Here is a 20,735-nt window from a genome sequence, read left to right as displayed (position 1 = left end):
CCAAAGTAGATCATCCAGAAGCGGCGGAGGGTACAGGGGCCGAGTGGAACAGTCAAATTAACCGCCAACACTCGGCCTGGAATGTAAATACATGCTAGCATGGCTAGTGACAAACGTTAGCCAGCTTGAGCTAACTAGCGAGCTAGCATACAAACTAGGAAGCACAGAGTAGGTTCTCTGATTGACATTAACAATTGTGCATTGTGGGTAGTTCCGAAGATATCCGAAAATAAGTTAATAAATATTTAAAACCCTCAAAACATAATTATCTATTGAGTTATAGGTAACCAGATCGTGACTACAACTAAGTTAATGTCTTTGACAACACTGTGTTGTTACTATGGTGTGGGTGTGCGTGTGTGTGTGGGTTTGTGTCCAAATGTGCCTCCCTGCCTCCCTGCCTCCCTGTATGTTTGGATATTGCTGAGTGAATATCCCACTGTGCATAGCATGTGGTTAGAGAGAGAGAGAGTGTGTGTGTGTATATGTGTTTGTTTGTGAGTGTGTGTGCACGTGTGCTTGCATCTGTGTGTGTGTGTGTGTGTGTGTGTGTATATGCCTTGGGGCATGGTATAGTACAGGACTGGTTCACTTGGGGCAGGTTGTGAGTGGCAGCATAACAAACAGCTGTACCAAACAGCCATATCATTGTGTCTGTCTGAGCAGAGTAGGAGGGATGGCTTGACAGGGGACCAGGAAAAACACACACACACACACACACACACACACACACACACACACGCACGCACGCACGCACGCACGCACGCACGCACGCACACACACACACGCACTGCCTGTAGGGAGACAGCTCCCTGCGGCACATAAAGTGTGTGTGTGCATGCATCTGTGTGTGCGAGCATGTCTGCCTGATGGGGCCAGATACACTGACTACTGCCTGTAGGGAGAAGAAAGCGCTCTGCAGCTCTCTCCTCTCTCTCCATCTCTCCTTATCTCTTCTCTCTCCCTTTTCTTGCTTGTCATTCCTTTTCACTCCCTGTCCAGCCGTCTACATCCGTCATGCTAGCTGCCTTTCTCTCCTCCTCAGAATTGTGGTTTGCCTCTCGTTTCTCTTTTTTATTTCTTCCTCCCATCTCTAGTTTGTCTTCCTATGTTCCTCATTTACTGTCCTTGACCCCCCTTCAACCTGTCTTCGTATGTTCCTCATTTACTGTCCTTGACCCCCCTTCAGCCTGTCTTCGTGTGTTCCTCATTTACTGTCCTTGACCTCCCTTCAGCCTGTCTTCGTGTGTTCCTCATTTACTGTCCTTGACCTCCCTTCAGCCTGTCTTCCTATGTTCCTCATTTACTGTCCTTGACCTCCCTGTGTGACCCTCTCCTTTTCTCTCTTTCCCACTCTCTCTCACAACAAGCTCTTACAGTCTCACTATAGAATTAGTCGTTCACCTCTCTCCCTCATTCCCCTCTCTCGTTACTCTATCCCCACACCTCTCTCCCTCATTCCTCTCTCTCCCTACTGTATCCCCACCTCTCTCCCTCCCTCTATCCCCCCTACTCTCTCCTCTACCATCCCTCCTCTCTCCCTTTCCACTAAAGGAGGGGCCGTGCGGTGCGGCCGATGGCCATGCCTAGCCTCAGCTCCTCGAGGAGCAGTAGGGACTAGAGAGAGGCTAATGATGGAGGGAAACTCCTCGTCATTGGTCTATTGTCTGAGGCGCTGCCTGCCTGCCTGGTGTCTGGGCTCAGCTACAGCTAACTCTGGGGTAACATGTGGAAATTGCTTTTTAATACAAAATAGTGCTCAGCCGGGTCTGGCCCACTTTATTAACTGTGTTCTGGAGAAACCCTCCTGGGCTGAGAGAGGTAGTGATGGAAGGAGGGATGGGAGGAGGGAGGGTGGGAGATGAAGCTACACACACACACACACACACACACACACACACACACACACACACACACACACACACACACACACACACACACACACACACACACACACACACACACACACACACACACACACACACACACACACACACACACACACACACACACACACACACACATCCTACAGTACGCAGGTGTAAACAAACTGACAGAGGAAGGTAGACATAATTGGGACAGCCAGCTCTGATCAGGCAGCAGAACTGACCGGCTTACTAACAGGCTGGGGAAAAGTTGGACCAAGTAAACTTTTAAACATTTATACAATGACTCAACACTGCTAATAACAGAGAGAAGAGAAAGGGTGTGTTTTCATGTTATGTGGTATGTTTCACCTGGGTGACTCCCTATATAAAGTGAGTTCCAGATCTCCTGCTTGGGTTTTGTTATCTCCTTCATTATCTTCCTTCTCCCACCCCTTCTCCTCTCTCGCTCTCGCTCTCGCTCTCTCTCTCTCTCTCTCTCTCTCTCTCTCTCTCTCTCTCTCTCTCTCTCTCTCTCTCTCTCTCTCTCTCTCTCTCTCTCTCTCTCTCTCTCTCTCTCTCTCTCTCTCTCTCTCTCTCTCTCTCTCTCTCACACACACACACTCTCTGTATCCTCTCTCTGCTTTCCCCCTGCTATACTCCTTGAGTAGCTCTTTCCAACCCCGAGGCCTTATTGAGATGCAGGAAGGCACTGCCCGCAAGATAGGGATCACCTCTCTCTGTCACGTGACATTACACAGCCCCGAAAGGGAGGGAGGCAATGAGGGAGGAGGAGAAAGGAGGGGAGGGGGGAAACAGAGGAGGACGAGGTAGGAATGAATGTGGGGCACAGAGGGACACAGAGGAGGCAGGAGTGGAGGAGGGGCACAGAGGGAAACAGAGGAGGAGGGAGGAGGAAGTATGGAGGGGGATGGAGGAAACGAGGGAGGCAAGGGATGAGGGGTAGAAAAGAGGGACACAAGAGGAAGGAGGAGAGAGGAGGATTCCACCACCTCCTAAATATAGTGCAGCTATAGCGAACACAATAAATGCATTTAATGTGACAGAGTTATGGGCCCAATGGGTGAAGCACTGAATGGACAAAGCCCTGAAGGTTCTGCATTCTGATCGCTGCTGTCTATCCATAGACAGACACAATACATAGATTTATATACAGTGGTATTCACACACACACACACACACACACACACACACACACACACACACACACACACACACACACACACACACACACACACACACACACACACACACACACACACACACACACACACACACACACGCACACAATCTTTCCCAATATTTAATATCACAGACACGCTTTATGAACTACATCCTGTGCCATTTAATGACTGTCATACAGAACACTAACTGGGATAGATTATATTTTGGGGTTTCTCAGCTCCCAAATCTATCATGCTGTTGTAATTTGTAATAGTTAGCTATTCCTTTCCCTGTGTGTGTGTGCTTGCATGAGCACGCACGTACGTACATGCCTTTGTGTGTGTGAACGAGTACATGCGAATGGTTTCTTGTCTAAGGCATAGTAAAGTATAGCCAGCTGTGTTTTGCCGCAATGCCATTGTTAAGACTAGAGGAGGTCATAAGGAACAGCAGCTACTGTTGAGGGACATTTACCTCCCTGTAGAACCACCCTAATGGAGTGTTTGTCTGTGTGTTTGTGCATGTGTGTGTGGTGTGTGTGTGTGTGTTGTTGAGATGATGCCAGAATGAGAGTGCTCCTTCTCTAGACAGATATTTCATTAGGATGTTCTGTGGATATCATTGGTCAGTTGTATGGGGTGTGGACGGGTGTGGAGACAGTGACAGAGTGCTGTATATAGGCCTATACATAAATAAAAATGTTGTGATTGGGCACACACACAGTATACAGTGCATTCGGAAAGTATTCAGACCCCTTCCCATTTTCCACATTCTGTTACGTTACAGCCTTATTCTAAAATTGATTAAATTACTTTTTTTCCTCATCAATCTACACACAATACCCTATAATGACCAAGGGAAAACAGAGTTTTAGAAATGTTTGCAAATGTATTAAATAAAAAACATAAATACTGTATTTACATAAGTATTAAGACCCTTTACTTTGAGACTGGAAATTGAGCTAAGGTGCATCCTGTTTCCAATGATCATTCTTGAGATGTTTCTACAACTTGATTGGAGTCCACCTGTGGTATATTCAATTGATAGGACATGATTTGGAAAGGCACACACCTGTCTATATAAGGCCCCACAGTTGACAGTGCATGTCAGAGCAAGAACCAAGCCATGAGGTCGAAGGAATTGTCCGTAGAGCTCTGAGACAGGATTGTGTCGAGGCACAGATCTGGGGAAGGTTACCAAAAAATGTTTGCAGCATTGAAGGTCACCAAGAACACAGTGGCCTCTATCATTCTTAAATGGAAGGACCTTAGAGCCACCAAGACTCTTCCTAGAGTTGGCTGCCCGGCCAAACTGAGCAATCGGGGGTGAAGGTCCTTGGTCAGGGAGGTGATTAAGAACCCGATAATCACTCTGACAGAGCTCTAGAGTTCCTCAGTGGGGATGGGAGAACCTTCCAGAAGGACAACCATCTCTGCAGCACTCCACCAATCAGGCCTTTTTGTTAGAGTGACCAGAAGGAAGCCACTCCTCAGTAAAAGGCACGACAGCCAGCTTGGAGTTTGCCAAAAGCCACCTAAAGACTCTCAGACCATGAGAAACAAGATTCTCTGGTTTGATGAAACCAAGACTGAACTATTTGTTCTGAATGCCAAGTGTCACGTCTGGAGGAAACAGCATCATGCTGTGAGGATGTTTTCAGCAGCAGGGACTGGGAGACTAGTCAGGATTGAGGGAAAGATTACCGGAGCAAAGAACAGAGAGATCCTTGATGAAAACCTGCTCCAGAGTGCTCAGGACCTCAGACTGGGGCGAAGGTTCAACTTCCAACAGAACAATGACCTTAAGCACACAGCCAAGACAATGCAGGAGTGGCTTTGGGACAAGTTTCTGAATGTTCTTGAGTGGCCCAGCCCGGACTTAAACCAGATCGAACATATCTGGAGAGACCTGAAAATAGCTGTGCAGCAACGCTTCCCATCCAACCTGACAGAGCTTGAGAAGATCTGCAGAGAAGAAAAGGAGAAACTCCCCAAATACACGTGTGCCAAGCTTGTAGCGCCATCCCCAAGAAGACTCGAGGCTGTAATCGCTGCCAAAGGTGCTTCAACAAAGTACTGAGTTAAGGGTCTGAATACTTATGTAAATGTCATATTTCCATTTTTATTTTATTTTATACATTTGCAAGAATTTCTGAAAAGTGGTGTTTGCTTTGTCATTATGGGGTATTGTGTGTATATTGATGAGGGGAAAGAAACTATTCAATACATTTTAGAATAAGCCTGTAACGTAACTAAATGTGTAAAAAGTCAAGGGGTCTGAATACTTTCCGAATGCACTGTACTGTATGTGACGTACAGTATCTATAGCGTATTTACAACACCACTACTGTATACATTAAACACACAAAACCCTTTTACCGCTGCTGTCCACAAACCATACGAGTGTTAGATTCAGGTCAACTACCCTTTTTGCCCCTACAGTTAGAACCAGATTGAATTTAGGCTTGTTAGTACATATCCCTGTCTTGCCAAACAGTCACATAAGATAAACCCTGAAGCGAGTGTGCCTAGTTGGAGGTTTTCTGACCCGGAATGAACTAGGAACACAGTGTTCAAACTGTTGCTTGTTCGTTCAACCTTGTCCTCAGGTTGTCAGGGTGATTACTCATGTCTGGTTTAGGAGGGGGGTTGAGATGGTTGAGGGGTGGGGTTTTACTCCCTCTTTGGCCCCCTAGCCCTTGGCCCCTGGCCCTGACGGATGAGCTAATTAGTCAATACCGCTAGAACCTGCAAGGATCCACACTGGCCTCAGAGACCACCCTGCACTGTGCAACACACGCACACACACGCAGGCACGCAGGAGTGCACACACACGTACAGTAACACACAAACACATGCCAATGCATGCACGCACGCACGCACGCACGCACGCACGCACGCACGCACGCACGCACGCACGCACGCACGCACGCACGCACGCACGCACACACACACACACACACACACACACACACACACACACACACACACACACACGCAGGAGTGCACACGTACAAACACACAAACAAACACATATGGATGCACGCACACATGCACACACACATCTCCCCCTCCGTCCCTCTCTTGTGACCTTCCACACCTTCCATCGAATCAGAAAACGCTTGTCTCTTTTCCATCGAGTCAGCACTCCCTCTCTCCCTCCTTCCCTTCATTCAAACTCTCTCTCTGTTTTTCTCATTCTGTCTATCCTCTTCTTCACTCTTCTCCCCTCCCTTCCCTGAAACTGACCTAGCAGCGAAGGCATGCAGACACACGTGGGCTTCAGGTATGGGGGGAGGTAGAGCGTTAGTAAGAGATGGAGAGAGAGAGGAGGGCAAGGTTGAGAGGTAGGAGAGATGGGGGTTGAGGGAGAGAGGGAGAAAGAGAGAGAGGGAGGGAGAGAGAGGGAGTGAGGGAGAGGGGGAGAGAGAGAGAGAGAGAGGGGGAGGGAGAGAGAAAGAGAGAGAGGGAGGGAGAGAGGGAGAGAGAGAGGGAGAGGGCTGCGGGTGGTGGGTAGGTTAGTTCTAGTTTCCTCTGGAAAATCCCCAAACGCTCAGCGGGGTCTGGCAGACAAGGTGAGATGCAGAGGACAACCCCCCTCCTCCTCCTCTCCAGCTGTTCTGAACATGGTGTGTGTGTTTTTGCGTGTGTGTGTGTGTGTGTCAGTGGGGTCAGTGACTGTGAAGGCTCCAGCAGCTCAGGGATCCAGGTAAGAAGATCCAAGGTGATCATTTGGCTTACGACCCCTCCATGCACCTGGACTACAGTACCTGAAACCCTCTATTACAGACACGTCCTTTATTATGCCCTAATTGTCTCTATAATAAAGGACAGACGGCTTTAATGAGTGATATGGGATGTTCTCGTTCTCGTCATGTCTTTTATAGGCTGTTTATAAGGATGTTTTGTATCCGTTGACGTCTCAGATGACGTTGGAGACAGCGACGGTGTCTCGCGTAAAACCTGTCACACAGACACGCACACACACACATTTACACACACTCGTTGTATCCGATCAACGGTGTGAAATACCATTGTCCTCAGAGAGCCAGCCAATAAGTGTCAGGATGGTTCAACCCAGGATTAACCTTTAGTTGGCCGATTCCGAGCTTGGAAGCGTTTCTATCTTCTCCATGCTTGGGTGCATACAACCAAAGCCTAATCCTGTTTGTTTTTTTTTGCACTAATGCCTATTGACTTTTCACTGAGGTCCTACATGAAATCAATTCTCCAGTTGACTGCTTTGAGAGCTGAATGGTTAATGTCAACCCAGCAAGTACTGGTGGAGGAGAGACGAGGAGAAAGAGGGAGTGGGGGAGAGAGGGGGAGAGAGGGGGAGTAGAAGACTGGGGGGTTCTGGTTGGTGCCAATGTCTGGAAATCAACCTGGTTCCTGCTAGGTGTGCAAGCTCAGAGTTGAGCAGTAGGATGTAAATAGTTGTTTCCATCTTGCTCACACACTCTCTCTCTCTTGCTCTGTCTCTTCCTCTTCCTCCCACTCTCTTTCTCTTTCTCTCTCGCACGCTTGTATCTCCGTTCTGTTCTCTCATCTATCTCTGTCCCAAATCCTTAACCCTCAACACTCCCTCTCCCTTCCTCCCTCCCCTTCTCACCCTCATCTCTCTCTCTGTTCCGGATTAACTTATGTAATGTGGCGTGTGAGAGAGGATGTGCCCGTGACAAATCTGCCTCAAATATGCAACAGGAGGGATTGATTTAGCAACAACAAAAAAACAAAATGAAATCCTCACATGTGTAACGCAGGTGTCGAACCTGAGTGGATTTTAGCCTGTTTTAAGAGGGCCAATGCAGTGAGAGATCTTAGGTTAGGTGTTTTGGAGAAGTGGTCTCTGTGTTAGTATTGTATCACCCACAGCAGCAGGCAGACTGTACTACAAGCCCCAAGCAGCCTGTGTGTTTGAGCAGCCCCTGCAGGAGAGAGGTGGAATTGCAATAGTGATATAGTTATTGGACCATATTTATTTATATTGTTGTCATTTAGCAGACACTATTATCCAGAGTGGGTGGCAGGTAGCCTAGCGGTTAAGCCGGTGACATGGGTGTCGATTAAGGCAGCACTCCGCACCTCTCTGATTCAGATGGGTTGGGTTAAATGTGGAAGACACATTTTGGTTGAATGCATTCAGTTGTGTAACGGACTAGGTATCCCTTTTCCCAATTTGCAGGAGAAATTAGGGTTGTGCTTTGCTCAAGGGCACATTGACAGGTTCTTCACTTTGTCTGCTTTGAACCAGCAACCTTTCAGTAACTGGACCAACGCGCTAACCGCTAGGATACCTGCTGCCCACATTCATTGTCTCATATCAGAGTGTGATGTGTATGATAATATGATGTGTGTGATGATCATGTGTTATCATATCAGAGTAGGAGTACTGATCTAGGCTCAGTTTAGGCTTTTAGATGATCATGAAAACGGTTATATGGGCAGGTGGGACCTGATCCTAGATCTGTACTGTGTCGATCTGTACTTTATTCAGGTTTTCACTAGATATGATATATTTATGCAGGAGAGAAGAAAAGGTGACCCAGGGACTAACATTCACATTACCTACATTACCCTTGTCATTATGAGGTGGTCACTGGTTAGTTAGAGAGTGAAAGAGTTGTCACTGGTTGGTTAGAGAGTGAAAGAGTGGTCGCTGGTTGGTTAGAGAGTGAAAGAGTGGTCACTGGTTGGTTAGAGAGTGAAAGAGTGGTCGCTGGTTGGTTAGAGAGTGAAAGAGTGGTCGCTGGTTGGTTAGAGAGTGAAAGAGTGGTCGCTGGTTGGTTAGAGAGTGAAAGAGTGGTCACTGGTTGGTTAGATAGTGAAAGAGTGGTCGCTGTTTGGTTAGAGAGTGAAAGAGTGGTCGCTGGTTGGTTAGAGAGTGAAAGAGTGGTCACTGGTTGGTTAGAGAGTGAAAGAGTGGTCGCTGGTTGGTTAGAGAGTGAAAGAGTGGTCGCTGGTTGGTTAGAGAGTGAAAGAGTGGTCGCTGGTTGGTTAGAGAGTGAAAGAGTGGTCACTGGTTGGTTAGAGAGTGAAAGAGTGGTCACTGGTTGGTTAGAGAGTGAAAGAGTGGTCGCTGGTTGGTTAGAGAGTGAAAGAGTGGTCGCTGGTTGGTTAGAGAGTGAAAGAGTGGTCACTGGTTGGTTAGAGCGTGAAAGAGTGGTCGCTGGTTGGTTAGAGAGTGAAAGAGTGGTCGCTGGTTGGTTAGAGAGTGAAAGAGTGGTCACTGGTTGGTTAGAGAGTGAAAGAGTGGTCACTGGTTGGTTAGAGAGTGAAAGAGTGGTCACTGGTTGGTTAGAGAGTGAAAGAGTGGTCGCTGGTTGGTTAGAGAGTGAAAGAGTGACCGCTGGTTGGTTAGAGAGTGAAAGAGCACTTTGAAAAACATCCAACCAGACTTTGACAGACAAGCCCTCTAACTGACCTACCGATTGAATCAGTACCCATTAATAGGTTAGTATGAAATCACCCTGAACCTGTACCAGAATCGATAGGAACAAGGATGAAAAAAGGAATAGAATGGGGTAGACAGAGAGGGAGCTACAGCAGAGGAAAGAAAGAAAGAAAGTCTCTGATGAATTGGTGTGTTGTGTGATTGACAAATCACTACGAAACAGACATGGAATCAATAAGTAAACAACTAAACTGTAGAAATAATAGTTTTAGTGTCTTAAAGCATCTTATTGTTTCTAAGATGTCTTAATACAACTTCAATTTTTAAGACATGCCTTCAGACGTCTAAAGACATGGTGATGGCTGGGTATAATTAAGAAACATAGCTGAAGTCCCGCTGAGTTCAGGGGGAGTCAATATGTGTGTGTGTGTGTGATGGAGAGTTTGGGTCGCCGCAGTGCATGATAAAAGTCTTCCTCCCTCTTAGTCATGGCCTAAGGGATGCAGTTCACAGCAGAGGGGAAAGGTTCCCATCCGCTTTTGTTTGAATTCCTTTCAACACAACCATTCATTTTAGGAGTGAAGAGTTATGTTTATGAGTTCTCTTTCATTCTCTCCTTCTTCCCTTCATTTTAGGCCCCTGGGTACAACACTGAAAGGTGCTGGACACGTTTTAGCATTCTCTCTTTACCTCCCTCCCTCCTTCTATCCATCCATCCTTTATTAATTCCTTCCCCCCACTCACAGCTCAGAGAGCAGTGTGGTTTTATTTATTGATGACCCTGGAGAGAGAGAGAGGAACTGGCTGTGTTTAGGAGCCCCAAAGGAGTACTGTTTATTTAATGAGGAGAGGTGGCCTGGGCCACACTGTGTCTGTCTAGGGCCCTCAAGGGCCTTACAATGTCTGGCTTGGGTCCTCTTAGGTGCCACATACACTACTGGTCAAAAGTTTTAGAACACCTACTCATTCAAGGGTTTTCCTTTATTTTTTACTATTTTCTACACTGTAGAGTGATAGTGAAGACATCAAAACTATGAAATAACACATATGTTATCATGTAGTAAAAAAGTGTTAATCAAATCAAAATATATTTTATATTTGAGATTCTTCAAATAGCCACCGTTTGCCTTAATGACAGCTTTGCACACTCTTGGCATTCTCCCAACCAGCTTCATGAGGTAGTCAACTGGAATGCATTTAAAACCTCTCAGGGATCGGCCCCCTTTTCAATTTTCGCCTAAAATGAAATACCCAAATCTAACTGCCTGTAGCTCAGGCCCTGAAGTGAGGATATGCATATTCTTGGTACCATTTGAAAGGAAACAGTTTGAAGTTTGTGGAAATGTGAAAGGAATGTAGGATAATATAACACAATATATCTGGTAAAAGATAATACAAAGAAAAAAAAAAACTTTTTTTAGTATTTCTTTTTACCAACACCTCTGAAATGCAAGAGAAAGGCCATAAGGTATTATTCCAGCCCAGGTGCAATTAATAGTTTGGCCACTAGATGGCAGTAGGGCATGTGCAAAGTTTCAGACTGATCCAATAAACCATTGCATTTCTGTTCAAAATGTTGTATCAAGACTGCCCAAATGTGCCTAATTTGTGTATTAATAACTTTTCATTTTCAAAATTGTGCACTCTCCTCAAACAATAGCATGGTATTATTTCACTTTAATAGCAACTGTAAATTGGACAGTGCAGTTAGATTAACAAGAATGTAATCTTTCTGCCAATATCAGGTATGTCTAATTCTGGGAAACGTTCTTGTTACCTACAACCTCATGCTTATCGCATTAGCCTACATTAGCTCAACCGTCCTGCAAGGGCTCAACCGTCCCACAGGGGACCCACCAATCCTGAAGAAGGTGTGCCTTCTTAAAAGTTAATTTGTGGAATTTCTTTCCTCCTTAATGCAATTGAGCCAATCAGTTGTGTTGTGACAATGTAGGGGGGGGGGGGGGGGGTATACAGAAGATGGCCCTATTTGGTAAAAGACCAAGTCCCTATCATGGCAAGAACAGCTCAAATAAGCAAAGAGAAACGACAGTCCATCATTACTTTAAGACATGAAGGTCAGTCTATCCGGAAAATGTCAAGAACTTTGAAAGTTTCTTCTAGTGCAGTCGCAAAAACCATCATGCGCTATGATGAAACTGGCTCACATGAGAACTGCCACAGGAATGTAAGACACAGAGTAACCTCTGCTGCAGAGAATAAGTTCATTAGAGTTACCAGCCTCAGAAATTGCAGCCCAAATGAATGCTTCCAAGTTCAAGTAACAGACACACACATCAACATCAACTGTTCAGAGGAGACTGTGAATCAGGCCTTCGTGGTCGAATTGCTGCAAAGGAACCACTACCAAAGGACACCAATAAGCAGAAGAATTAGACCGGTGGAAATTTGTCCTTTGGTCTGGAGTCCAAATTGGAGATTTTTGGTTCCAACCGCCGTGTCTTTGTGAGACGCGGTGTAGGTGAACGGCTGATATCCACATGTGTATTTCCCACCATAAAGCATGGAGGAGGAGTTGTTATGGTGTGGGAGTGCTTTGCTGGTGACATTGTCTGTGATGTTTTTACCAGCATGGCTACCACAGCATTCTGCAGCGATATACACTATCCCATCTGGTTTGGGCTTAGTGGGACTATAATTTGTTTTTCAACAAGACAATGACCCAATACCCAATGCAGGCTGTGTAAGGGCTATTTTACCAAGAAAGAGAGTGATGGAGTGCTGCATCAGATGACATGGCCTCCACAATCACCCGACCTCAACCAATTTGAGATGGTTTGGGATGAGTCGGACCGCAGAGTGAAGGAAAAGCAGCTAACAAATGCTCAGCATTTGCGGGAACTCCTTCAAGACTGTTGGAAAAGCATTCCAGGTGAAGCTGGTTGAGAGAATGCCAAGAGTGTGCAAATCTATCAAGGCAAAGGGTGGCTACTTTGAAGAATCTAAAATATAATATATATTTTGATTTGTTTTAACACTTATTTGGTTAATACATGATTCCATATGTGTTATTTCATAGTTTTGATGTCTTCAATGTAGAAGTAGTAAAAATAATGAAAAACCCTTGAATGAGTAAGTGTGTTCAAACTTTTGACTGGTACTGTAGGATGCATCCCAGATGACACCCTATTCACCTTTTTAGTGCAGTACCTTTACCAGGGACCATAGGACTAGTGTACTAGTCAAAACTAGTGTACTATATAGGGAACAGGGTGCCATTTAGGACAGCCATAGTGTTTAGGTTGGTTCCTCTTAGGGGCCATACATTGGTTCTATCTCATTTCTAATCTCCTTGCCTCCTTCTCAACCGTACTGGAGGAGATGGTCTAACGTCCCCCCTGGGTTTTGAGAAGGAGGCGAGGAGATAGGTTCTCTTTCCTCGATTCCTCACATCCTAACTGCAAACTGATTGAGATGTGCTATGGGGACCTGCTGTAGAAGGGTACAGTCCCTAGTGGTTTAGAGATGAACTGGTCCCTGGACTCCGCTGTAATGGAGTCATTCTTTGAACACACACAAACCCACAAACACACACACACACCCCGTTCGCTCTCCCTTCTCCGGTGTTCTGTAGGGAGTTCCCATTTAATTAAGTTAATTAATCAATTAATGGGGTTCAGCGAGGCTGTCTGGTTTGCTCTGGGCTTCTCGCTGTTAACTCAAAGACATATCTCTTTGAAGGTATGTGTGTGTCTGGATGTGTGTGTGTGTGCGTGTGCGTGTGTGTGCGTGGGGTGTGCGTGGGTGTGTGTGTGTGTGTGTGTGTTAGCCTATAAAACTTCCTCTAAAGATCCAACCCCATTTTAAGGAAGATTGCCTGGGCTGGATCTTATTTATAGCTAAGACAATTTAATGAACTAATGATAGTGGATTAGATCACAACTTCTAAAGATTAGACCTCTACACCCCACGCTTTGCTATCAACGTTAAGTTAATGAGTAAGTCAGGTAATTCATGTGTAATTAAGGTAGCAATTGAAGTCAATGTAATTAGCTATGCAGGTGTGTATAATGGATATATAGACGTTAAAGCCTGCGTCTTTAATAATGGAGAAAGAGGAGGATGAGAGAGATGAAGAGAGGGATGAAAAAGAGGTAAACAGGATAATGGAGAGAGAAACAGAAGGAAGAAGAGGTAAACAGAGAGTTTAAAAGAGGGAGGGAGAGAGAGAGGGAAGAAGTAGTAAAGGTAAACAGAGAGTTTAAAAAGGGGAGGGAGAGAGAGAAAGGGAAAAAGTAGGGTAAACAGAGGTAAGAAGGAGAGATAAAGAGAGGAAAGAAAGGAGGGAGAGTGAAACAGATGGATGTTGAAGAGAGGGAGAGTAAAGTCCTTATTCAGGGATTTTCTGTTCACCAGTCACATCAAGGCTCCAAATCAATCCTGAAAATTGGTTTGTTCCTCGACAAGGATACCAAATGAAGGGGGAGGGAGAGGGAGGGATGGAGAGGGAGGGACAGAGAGCGAGAAAGAGAGGAGAGGGTGAAATTCTGAGGGAGACAGAGCGAGAGAGAAAGAGAGTGGGAGATGGAGAGAGCATATTATGGTAACTGACACATTCTTGTCAGATCCATAGATGGACAGATTGGTGATATAGATAGATATATATACTGTATATAAATGTACAGGATGGTGATATAGATATAGATGGACAGGATGGTGATATAGATATAGATATCGAAGGACAGGATGGTGGTATAGATGTAGATATAGATGGACAGGATGGTGATATAGATATAGATGGACAGGGCGGTGATATAGATATAGATGTACAGGATGGTGATATAGATATAGATGGACAGGATGGTGATATAGATATAGATGGACAGGATGGTACCCGCAAAACACCAGTCTCAACGTCAACAGTGAAGAGTCGACTCTGGGATGCTGGCCTTCTAGGCAGAGTTCCTCTGTCCAGTGTCTGTGTTCTTTTGCCCATCTTAATATTTTATTTTTATTGGCCAGTCTGAGATATGGCTTTTTCTTTGCAACTCTGCCTAGAAGACCAGCATCCCGGAGTCGCCTCTTTACTGTTGACGTTGAGACTGGTATTTTGCGGCTACTATTTAATGAAGCTGCCAGTTGAGGACTTGTGAGGCGTCTCAAACTAGACACTCTAATGTACTTGTCCTCTTGCTCAGTTGTGCACCGGCGCCTCCCACTCCTCTTTCTATTCTGGTTAGAGCCAGTTTGTGCTGTTCTGTGACTGGAGTAGTATACAGCATTGTACGAGATCTTCAGTGTCTTGGCAATTTCTCACATGGAATAGCATTCATTTCTGAGAACAAGAATAGACTGACGAGTTTCAGAAGTAAGGTTTTTGTTTCTGGCCATTTTGAGCCTGTAATCGAACGCAATGTAATCAGAAACAACAGTTTTTAGCTGTGCTAACATTTTTTCAAAATGCTTTTCTAATGAACAATTAGCCTTTTAAAATGATAAACTTGGATTAGCTAACACAAAGTGCCAAAGGAACACAGGAGTGATGGTTGCTGATAATGGGCCTCTGTACACCTATGTAGATATTCCATAAAAAATCAGCTGTTTCCAGCTACAATACTCATTTACAACATTAACAATGTCTACACTGTATTTCTGATCATTTTGATGTTATTTTAATGGACATAAAATGTGCTTTCTAGATATAGATGTGGATGGACAAGATGGTGATATAGATGGACAGGATGGTGGTATAGATATAGATGGACAGGATGGTGATATAGATGGACAGGATGGTGATGTATATCTAGATGGACAGGATGGTGATATAGATGGACAGGATGGTGATATATATCTAGATGGACAGGATGGTGATATAGATATAGATGGACAGGATGGTGATATAGATATAGATAGACAGGATGGTGATATAGATATAGATGGACAGGATGGTGATATAGATGGACAGGATGGTGATATAGATGGACAGGATGGTGATGTAGATGGACAGGATGGTGGTATAGATGGACAGGATGGTGATATAGATGGACAGGATGGTGACAAAGATGGACAGGATGGTGATATAGATATAGATAGACAGGATGGTGATATAGATATAGATGGACAGGATGGTGATATAGATGGACAGGATGGTGATATAGATGGACAGGATGGTGATGTAGATGGACAGGATGGTGGTATAGATGGACAGGATGGTGATATAGATGGACAGGATGGTGACATAGATGGACAGGATGGTGGCATAGATGGAAAGGACGGTGATATAGATGGACAGGATGGTGATATAGATATAGATATAGATGGACAGGATGTTGATATAGATGGACAGGATGGTGACATAGATGGACAGGACAGTGATATAGATGGACAGGATGGTGATATAGATATAGATGGACAGGATGGTGATATATATAGATGGACAGGATGGTGATATAGATGGACAGGATGGTGATATAGAAGGACAGGATGGTGACAAAGATGGACATGATGGTGATTTTGATGGACAGGATGGTGATATAAATGGACAGGATGGTGATATATATCTAGATGGACAGGATGGTGACAGAGATGGACAGGATGGTGATATAGATATAGATGGACAGGAGGTTGACATATATATATATATATATATATATATATATATATATATATATATATATATATATATATATATAGATGGACAGGATGGTGATATAGATGGACAGGATAGTGACATAGATGGACCGGATGGTGACATAGATGGACAGGACGGTGACATAGATGGACAGGATGGTGATATAGATATAGACGGACAGGATGGTGGTATAGATATAGATATAGATATACAGGATGGTGATATCAATGGACAGGATGTTGATATAGATATAGATGGACAGGATGGTGATGGTGATGGTGATATAGATATAGATGGACAGGATGGTGATATAGATATAGATGGACAGGATGGTGATATAGATGGACAGGATGGGGACAGATAGCCTCTATGTTTGTGTGTGTGTGTGTGTGTGTGTGTGTGTGTGTGTGTGTGTGTGTGTGTGTGTGTGTGCGTGCGTGCGTGCTGTGTGAGCGTGCACGTGCTCGTGCTTGAGGGTGTGTGTTATGTGTTCATTTTGTGCAACAGACACAGATGCTCCCCTAACCCTGTCACAAGGAAATGTGGGCTACATTCTGCGCCATTTCCCATCTGAGCCTTTGGAATTTGAAATTAAATATATAAATATATAATGGAATCAAAATATTTGTCAGCACTTTCAATCTATTGTTCTTGTCCACTGACCTGTAGTGTGTGAGTGTGTGAGTGTGAGTGAGTGTGTGAGTGTGTGAGTCAGTGAGTGAGTGAGTGTGTGAGTGTGTGAGTGAGTGTGTGAGTTAGTGCGTGTGTGAGTGAGTGTGTGAGTGAATGAGTGAGTGAGTGTGTGCGTTTGTGAGTGTGTGAGTGAGTGTGTGAGTGAGTTAGAGCATGAGTGAGTGTGTGAGTGAGTTAGAGCATGAGTGAGTGTGTGAGTGCGCTACATCTGCTTATCTGTATTTGTGTTTCCTATGTGCTCACCTATGAATATCAGTGTGTCTCTGTCTTCTAATCTACAGGAACACTTCACCCCAGAGTGCAAGTTCAAAGAGAGTGTGTTTGAGAACTACTACGTGACGTACTCATCCATCCTGTACAGGCAGACCCAGTCGGGCAGGGCCTGGTACATCGGCATCAACCGGGACGGACAGGTCATGAAGGGCAACAGGGTCAAGAAGACCAAGGGGGCCGCCCACTTCCTGCCCAAACTCATAGAAGGTAGGCTACTTTTCTCAGACATCCCAGACATAGGGCATGCTGGAACATTTGTAACGTTGTGGGCAGCAAGCGGTCTTTCTGCAGAGACTAGTTGGCTACTGTAGATGTTGCTCAGGTCTCATTTAAAAAATAGATTTGTTCAGCTCAATGTTATTCTGTCTCTCTCTCTCTCTTTCTCTCTCCTCTCTCACTTCTTTTTTTCCCATCCTTTTTTCCCATCCCTCCCCTATTTCCACCCTCCTCCTCCCTCCCCTCTCTCTCCCTCCCTCCCCTTCTCTCCCCCCATACAGTGGCAATGTACAGGGAGCCTTCGCTGCATGAAGTGGTGGTGGTTGCCGAGCTGAGTCCGCCCAGAAAAACGGCCAAGACCTCCGATTCGCCCGTGCTGCAGAACGGCAAGAAAGACCCGCCCTCCAAAACCAAAACTTCCTAGCGCACGGAGAAGACAGGGGGCAATGGGCACTTACTGGCACTGGCACTGACTGGCGAACAAAGTCTTCCTGTTTTTATTACAAAGGGGTGTCACCGTCAAATGTTTCCCCCCTGCCCCACCGAGCAGCACGTACAGGGGGCCCTATTGTTCTATATTCCCACAGGTTTCATCCATACTAATGTAAGGTTGACCAAGGATGTGAAATGGCACCCTATTCCCTACTACTTCTGACCAAAGCCTGCACAGGACTCTGGTCAAAAGTAGTGCACTATAAAGGGAATTGGGTGCCATTTGGGACGTGTCCCCAAGCACCCTGTTGTTCTCTTCACATCTGTTACCAGGTATTCTCTGTCCGTCAGCACCTTTGTGACCATAGCGATCCCCTCCATACTTAAGCAATGATGTGTAGGTTCTCTTTTCTTTTCTTCTTTCTCTCGTTCACCTTTGGTGCAATTTGATTAGTTTGTGACACGGAGTCAATTTTCCACTCGGCAGCACAAGAGAAACTTCCTCGTTCTTCTCTAGGGCTGTTAACAGCAGCTCTCTAATCAAAATCTCCCATACCTCTTGAAAGAGAGAGAGGAACCTCCCCACTGCACTGCAGTGAACTACACACACACGCACGCACACACATGCACACACACACCCAGCTGAGAGGGAGTGGTGATTGTGTGCGGGTCAGGGCTTAAAGAATGGTAATGATATCATCAGTGAGATGGTGTTGGTCTCTGGGAATCTGGGAATCTGTTTGCATTACACCCTCCTATCATTACAACACAATGTATAATTTCTCTAGCTCATGTCTTAAGCCAGGGAGATACATACTGTAGGGCCCACAGGAGGTCACTGGCAACTTAATTGGGGTGGACGGGCTCGTGGTAATGGCTGGAGCGGAATGAGTGGAATGGTATCAAATGTGTTTTCATGTGTTTGATGCCATTCCATTTGCTCTGTTCTGAGCATTATTATGAGCCATTGTGGTTTTGTTTGAGTGTTTTTGTAGTTGGGTATGTTATTGCAAGACAGTTGTGGTTCTTTTCTGAGGGCTACAGCCTCCCTATGTAATTATCAGGCCAAACAGACTGGCACCCAGGCTAATAACCTCCTGGTTCCACGTTTATTTCTGTTGTTGATCTCAACTTCAGATGTAATAACCAACTAGTACGCACTGAACCTCTTCAACACATGATCCAGTATCCTGAACAGACGAGCCTCCTTTACTGCACGTTCCACCATCATGTCTGGTCATTGCCCGAGCAACGTCATTGTTGTACAGTATGAAATCTGTTGTTGTTTTGTTGACGTTGACAGCGCCAGCTACAGGTTGCTAATTCTCAATGGCTGCATCCGAAATGGTACTGAGCAGAGCTGTGGTCAAAGGTAACACAGTACAGGGAATAAGGTGCCTGTCGCTGACATGCGTATACAAGACTGTGATGTTTTTTATTTTACCTTGATGTGTTTACAGGAGGGATTTGAGTTCCCATCCCAAATGGAATGTTAGGTCACACTTTATTTGGATAGTCCGGATTTATGGTCATACTATCAACAAACCATCTGTTGATGAGCAACTGCTTGTTAAGGTTACAATTAGGGTTAGAATAAGGGTAAGAGGGTAAGGTTAGGGTAAGAGTTAAGTTTAGGGTTAGGATAAGGTTAAGGTTAGTTAAGGTTAGTGTTCGAGCTAGGGTTAGTAGATAGTTACAGATGGACTATCCAAATAAAGTGTTACCGCAAACTATTTCCTACATAGCCCTATGGGCCCTGATCTGAAGTAGTGCACTATGTAGGAAATAGGGTGCCATTTGGGAGGAAGTAAGCTAGGGCAGAGTGGTAGATGGAGGAGAGGTTCACTACTTTAGAGTGAGCGGGCTTGTTTGCAGTGGTGGAAAAAGTACCCAACGTTCATACTTGAGTAAAAGTAAAGATACCTTAATAGAAAATGACTCAAGTAAAAGTAAAGGTCACCCAGTAAAATTCTACTTGAGTAAAAGTCTAAAAGTATTTGGTTTAAAATATAGTTAAGTATCAAAAGTAAAAGTATAAATAATTTCAAATTCCTTATATTAAAAACCAGATGGCACCATTTTCTTGTTTTTTTTATTTCTGGAAAGTCAGGGGCACACTCCAACACTCAGACATCATTTACATATGAAACATGTGTGTTTAGTGAGTCTGCCAGATCAGAGGCAGTAGGGATGACCAGGGATGTTTGGTTGATAAGTGCGTGAATTTGACTATTTTCCTGTCCTGCCAAGCACTCAAAATATATAGAGTACTTTTGGGTGTCAAGAGAAATGTATGTAGTAAAAAGTACAATATAAGGAATGTAGTTAAGTAAAAGTAAAAGTAGTCAAAAATATAAATAGTAAATTACAGATACGCCAAAAAACGAATTAAGTAGTACTTTAAAGTATTTTTACACCACTACTTGTTTGTCAAGCCAGAGGAGAGAAAGGGAGGAACGAGGGATCAGAGAGAATTATAGGAATTACGATGGCTTCTTCCAGACCTGGTAGTCCTAAATAAGGTGCTGACACCAGGCATCTCCATCACTAACACTCTCACACACTCTCACACACACTCTCTCACACACACACACACACACACACACACACACACACACACACACACACACACACACACACACACACACACACACACACACACACACACACACACACACACACACACACACACACACACACACACACACACACACACACACACACACACATGACAGTGTTGCAATCCTCCAGGGTCCATGTTGTACAATCCGCCCTAATAATATGTTTAAAGCAGCTGAAGATAAAGTCCTCCAGGGTGTCTGTATGTCTGTCAGGCTGTCTGTCTGTTAGGCTAGCAGGCTGTCTGTCTGATATGCTAGCAGGGTGTCTGTCTGTTAGGCTAGCAGGCTGTCTGTCTGTTAGGCTAGCAGGCTGTCTGTCTGTTATGCTAGCAGGGTGTCTGTCTGTTAGGCTAGCAGGCTGTCTGTCTGTTAGGCTAGCAGGCTGTTTGTTAGGCTGTCTGTCTGTCTGTCTGTCTGTCTGTCTGTCTGTCTGTCTGTCTGTCTGTCTGGCTGGCTGGCTGGCTG

The 20,735-nt window shown here is 44.9% G+C and overlaps 1 protein-coding gene across 1 annotated transcript in view; it reads left to right on the top strand.

The window, feature by feature from the left end:
• The window catches only part of fgf11a (fibroblast growth factor 11a), a 117,315-nt gene extending 96,987 nt beyond the window's left edge, over positions 1-20,328 (top strand). The window contains exons 5-6 of the mRNA XM_071378212.1: positions 17,010-17,208; positions 17,499-20,328. Of these exons, the coding sequence (XP_071234313.1) occupies positions 17,010-17,208; positions 17,499-17,641 (342 nt within the window). The 3' untranslated portion in view covers positions 17,642-20,328. The remainder of the gene's footprint in view (positions 1-17,009; positions 17,209-17,498) is intronic.
• Positions 20,329-20,735: the final 407 nt, after the last annotated feature.

This window comes from Salvelinus alpinus, chromosome 31 (genome assembly GCF_045679555.1).
Source record: "Salvelinus alpinus chromosome 31, SLU_Salpinus.1, whole genome shotgun sequence".
Taxonomy (NCBI): Eukaryota; Metazoa; Chordata; class Actinopteri; order Salmoniformes; family Salmonidae; genus Salvelinus; species Salvelinus alpinus.
The sequence above is the reverse complement of the archived record's forward strand: the minus strand, read 5'-3'. Positions and strand labels throughout refer to the sequence as shown.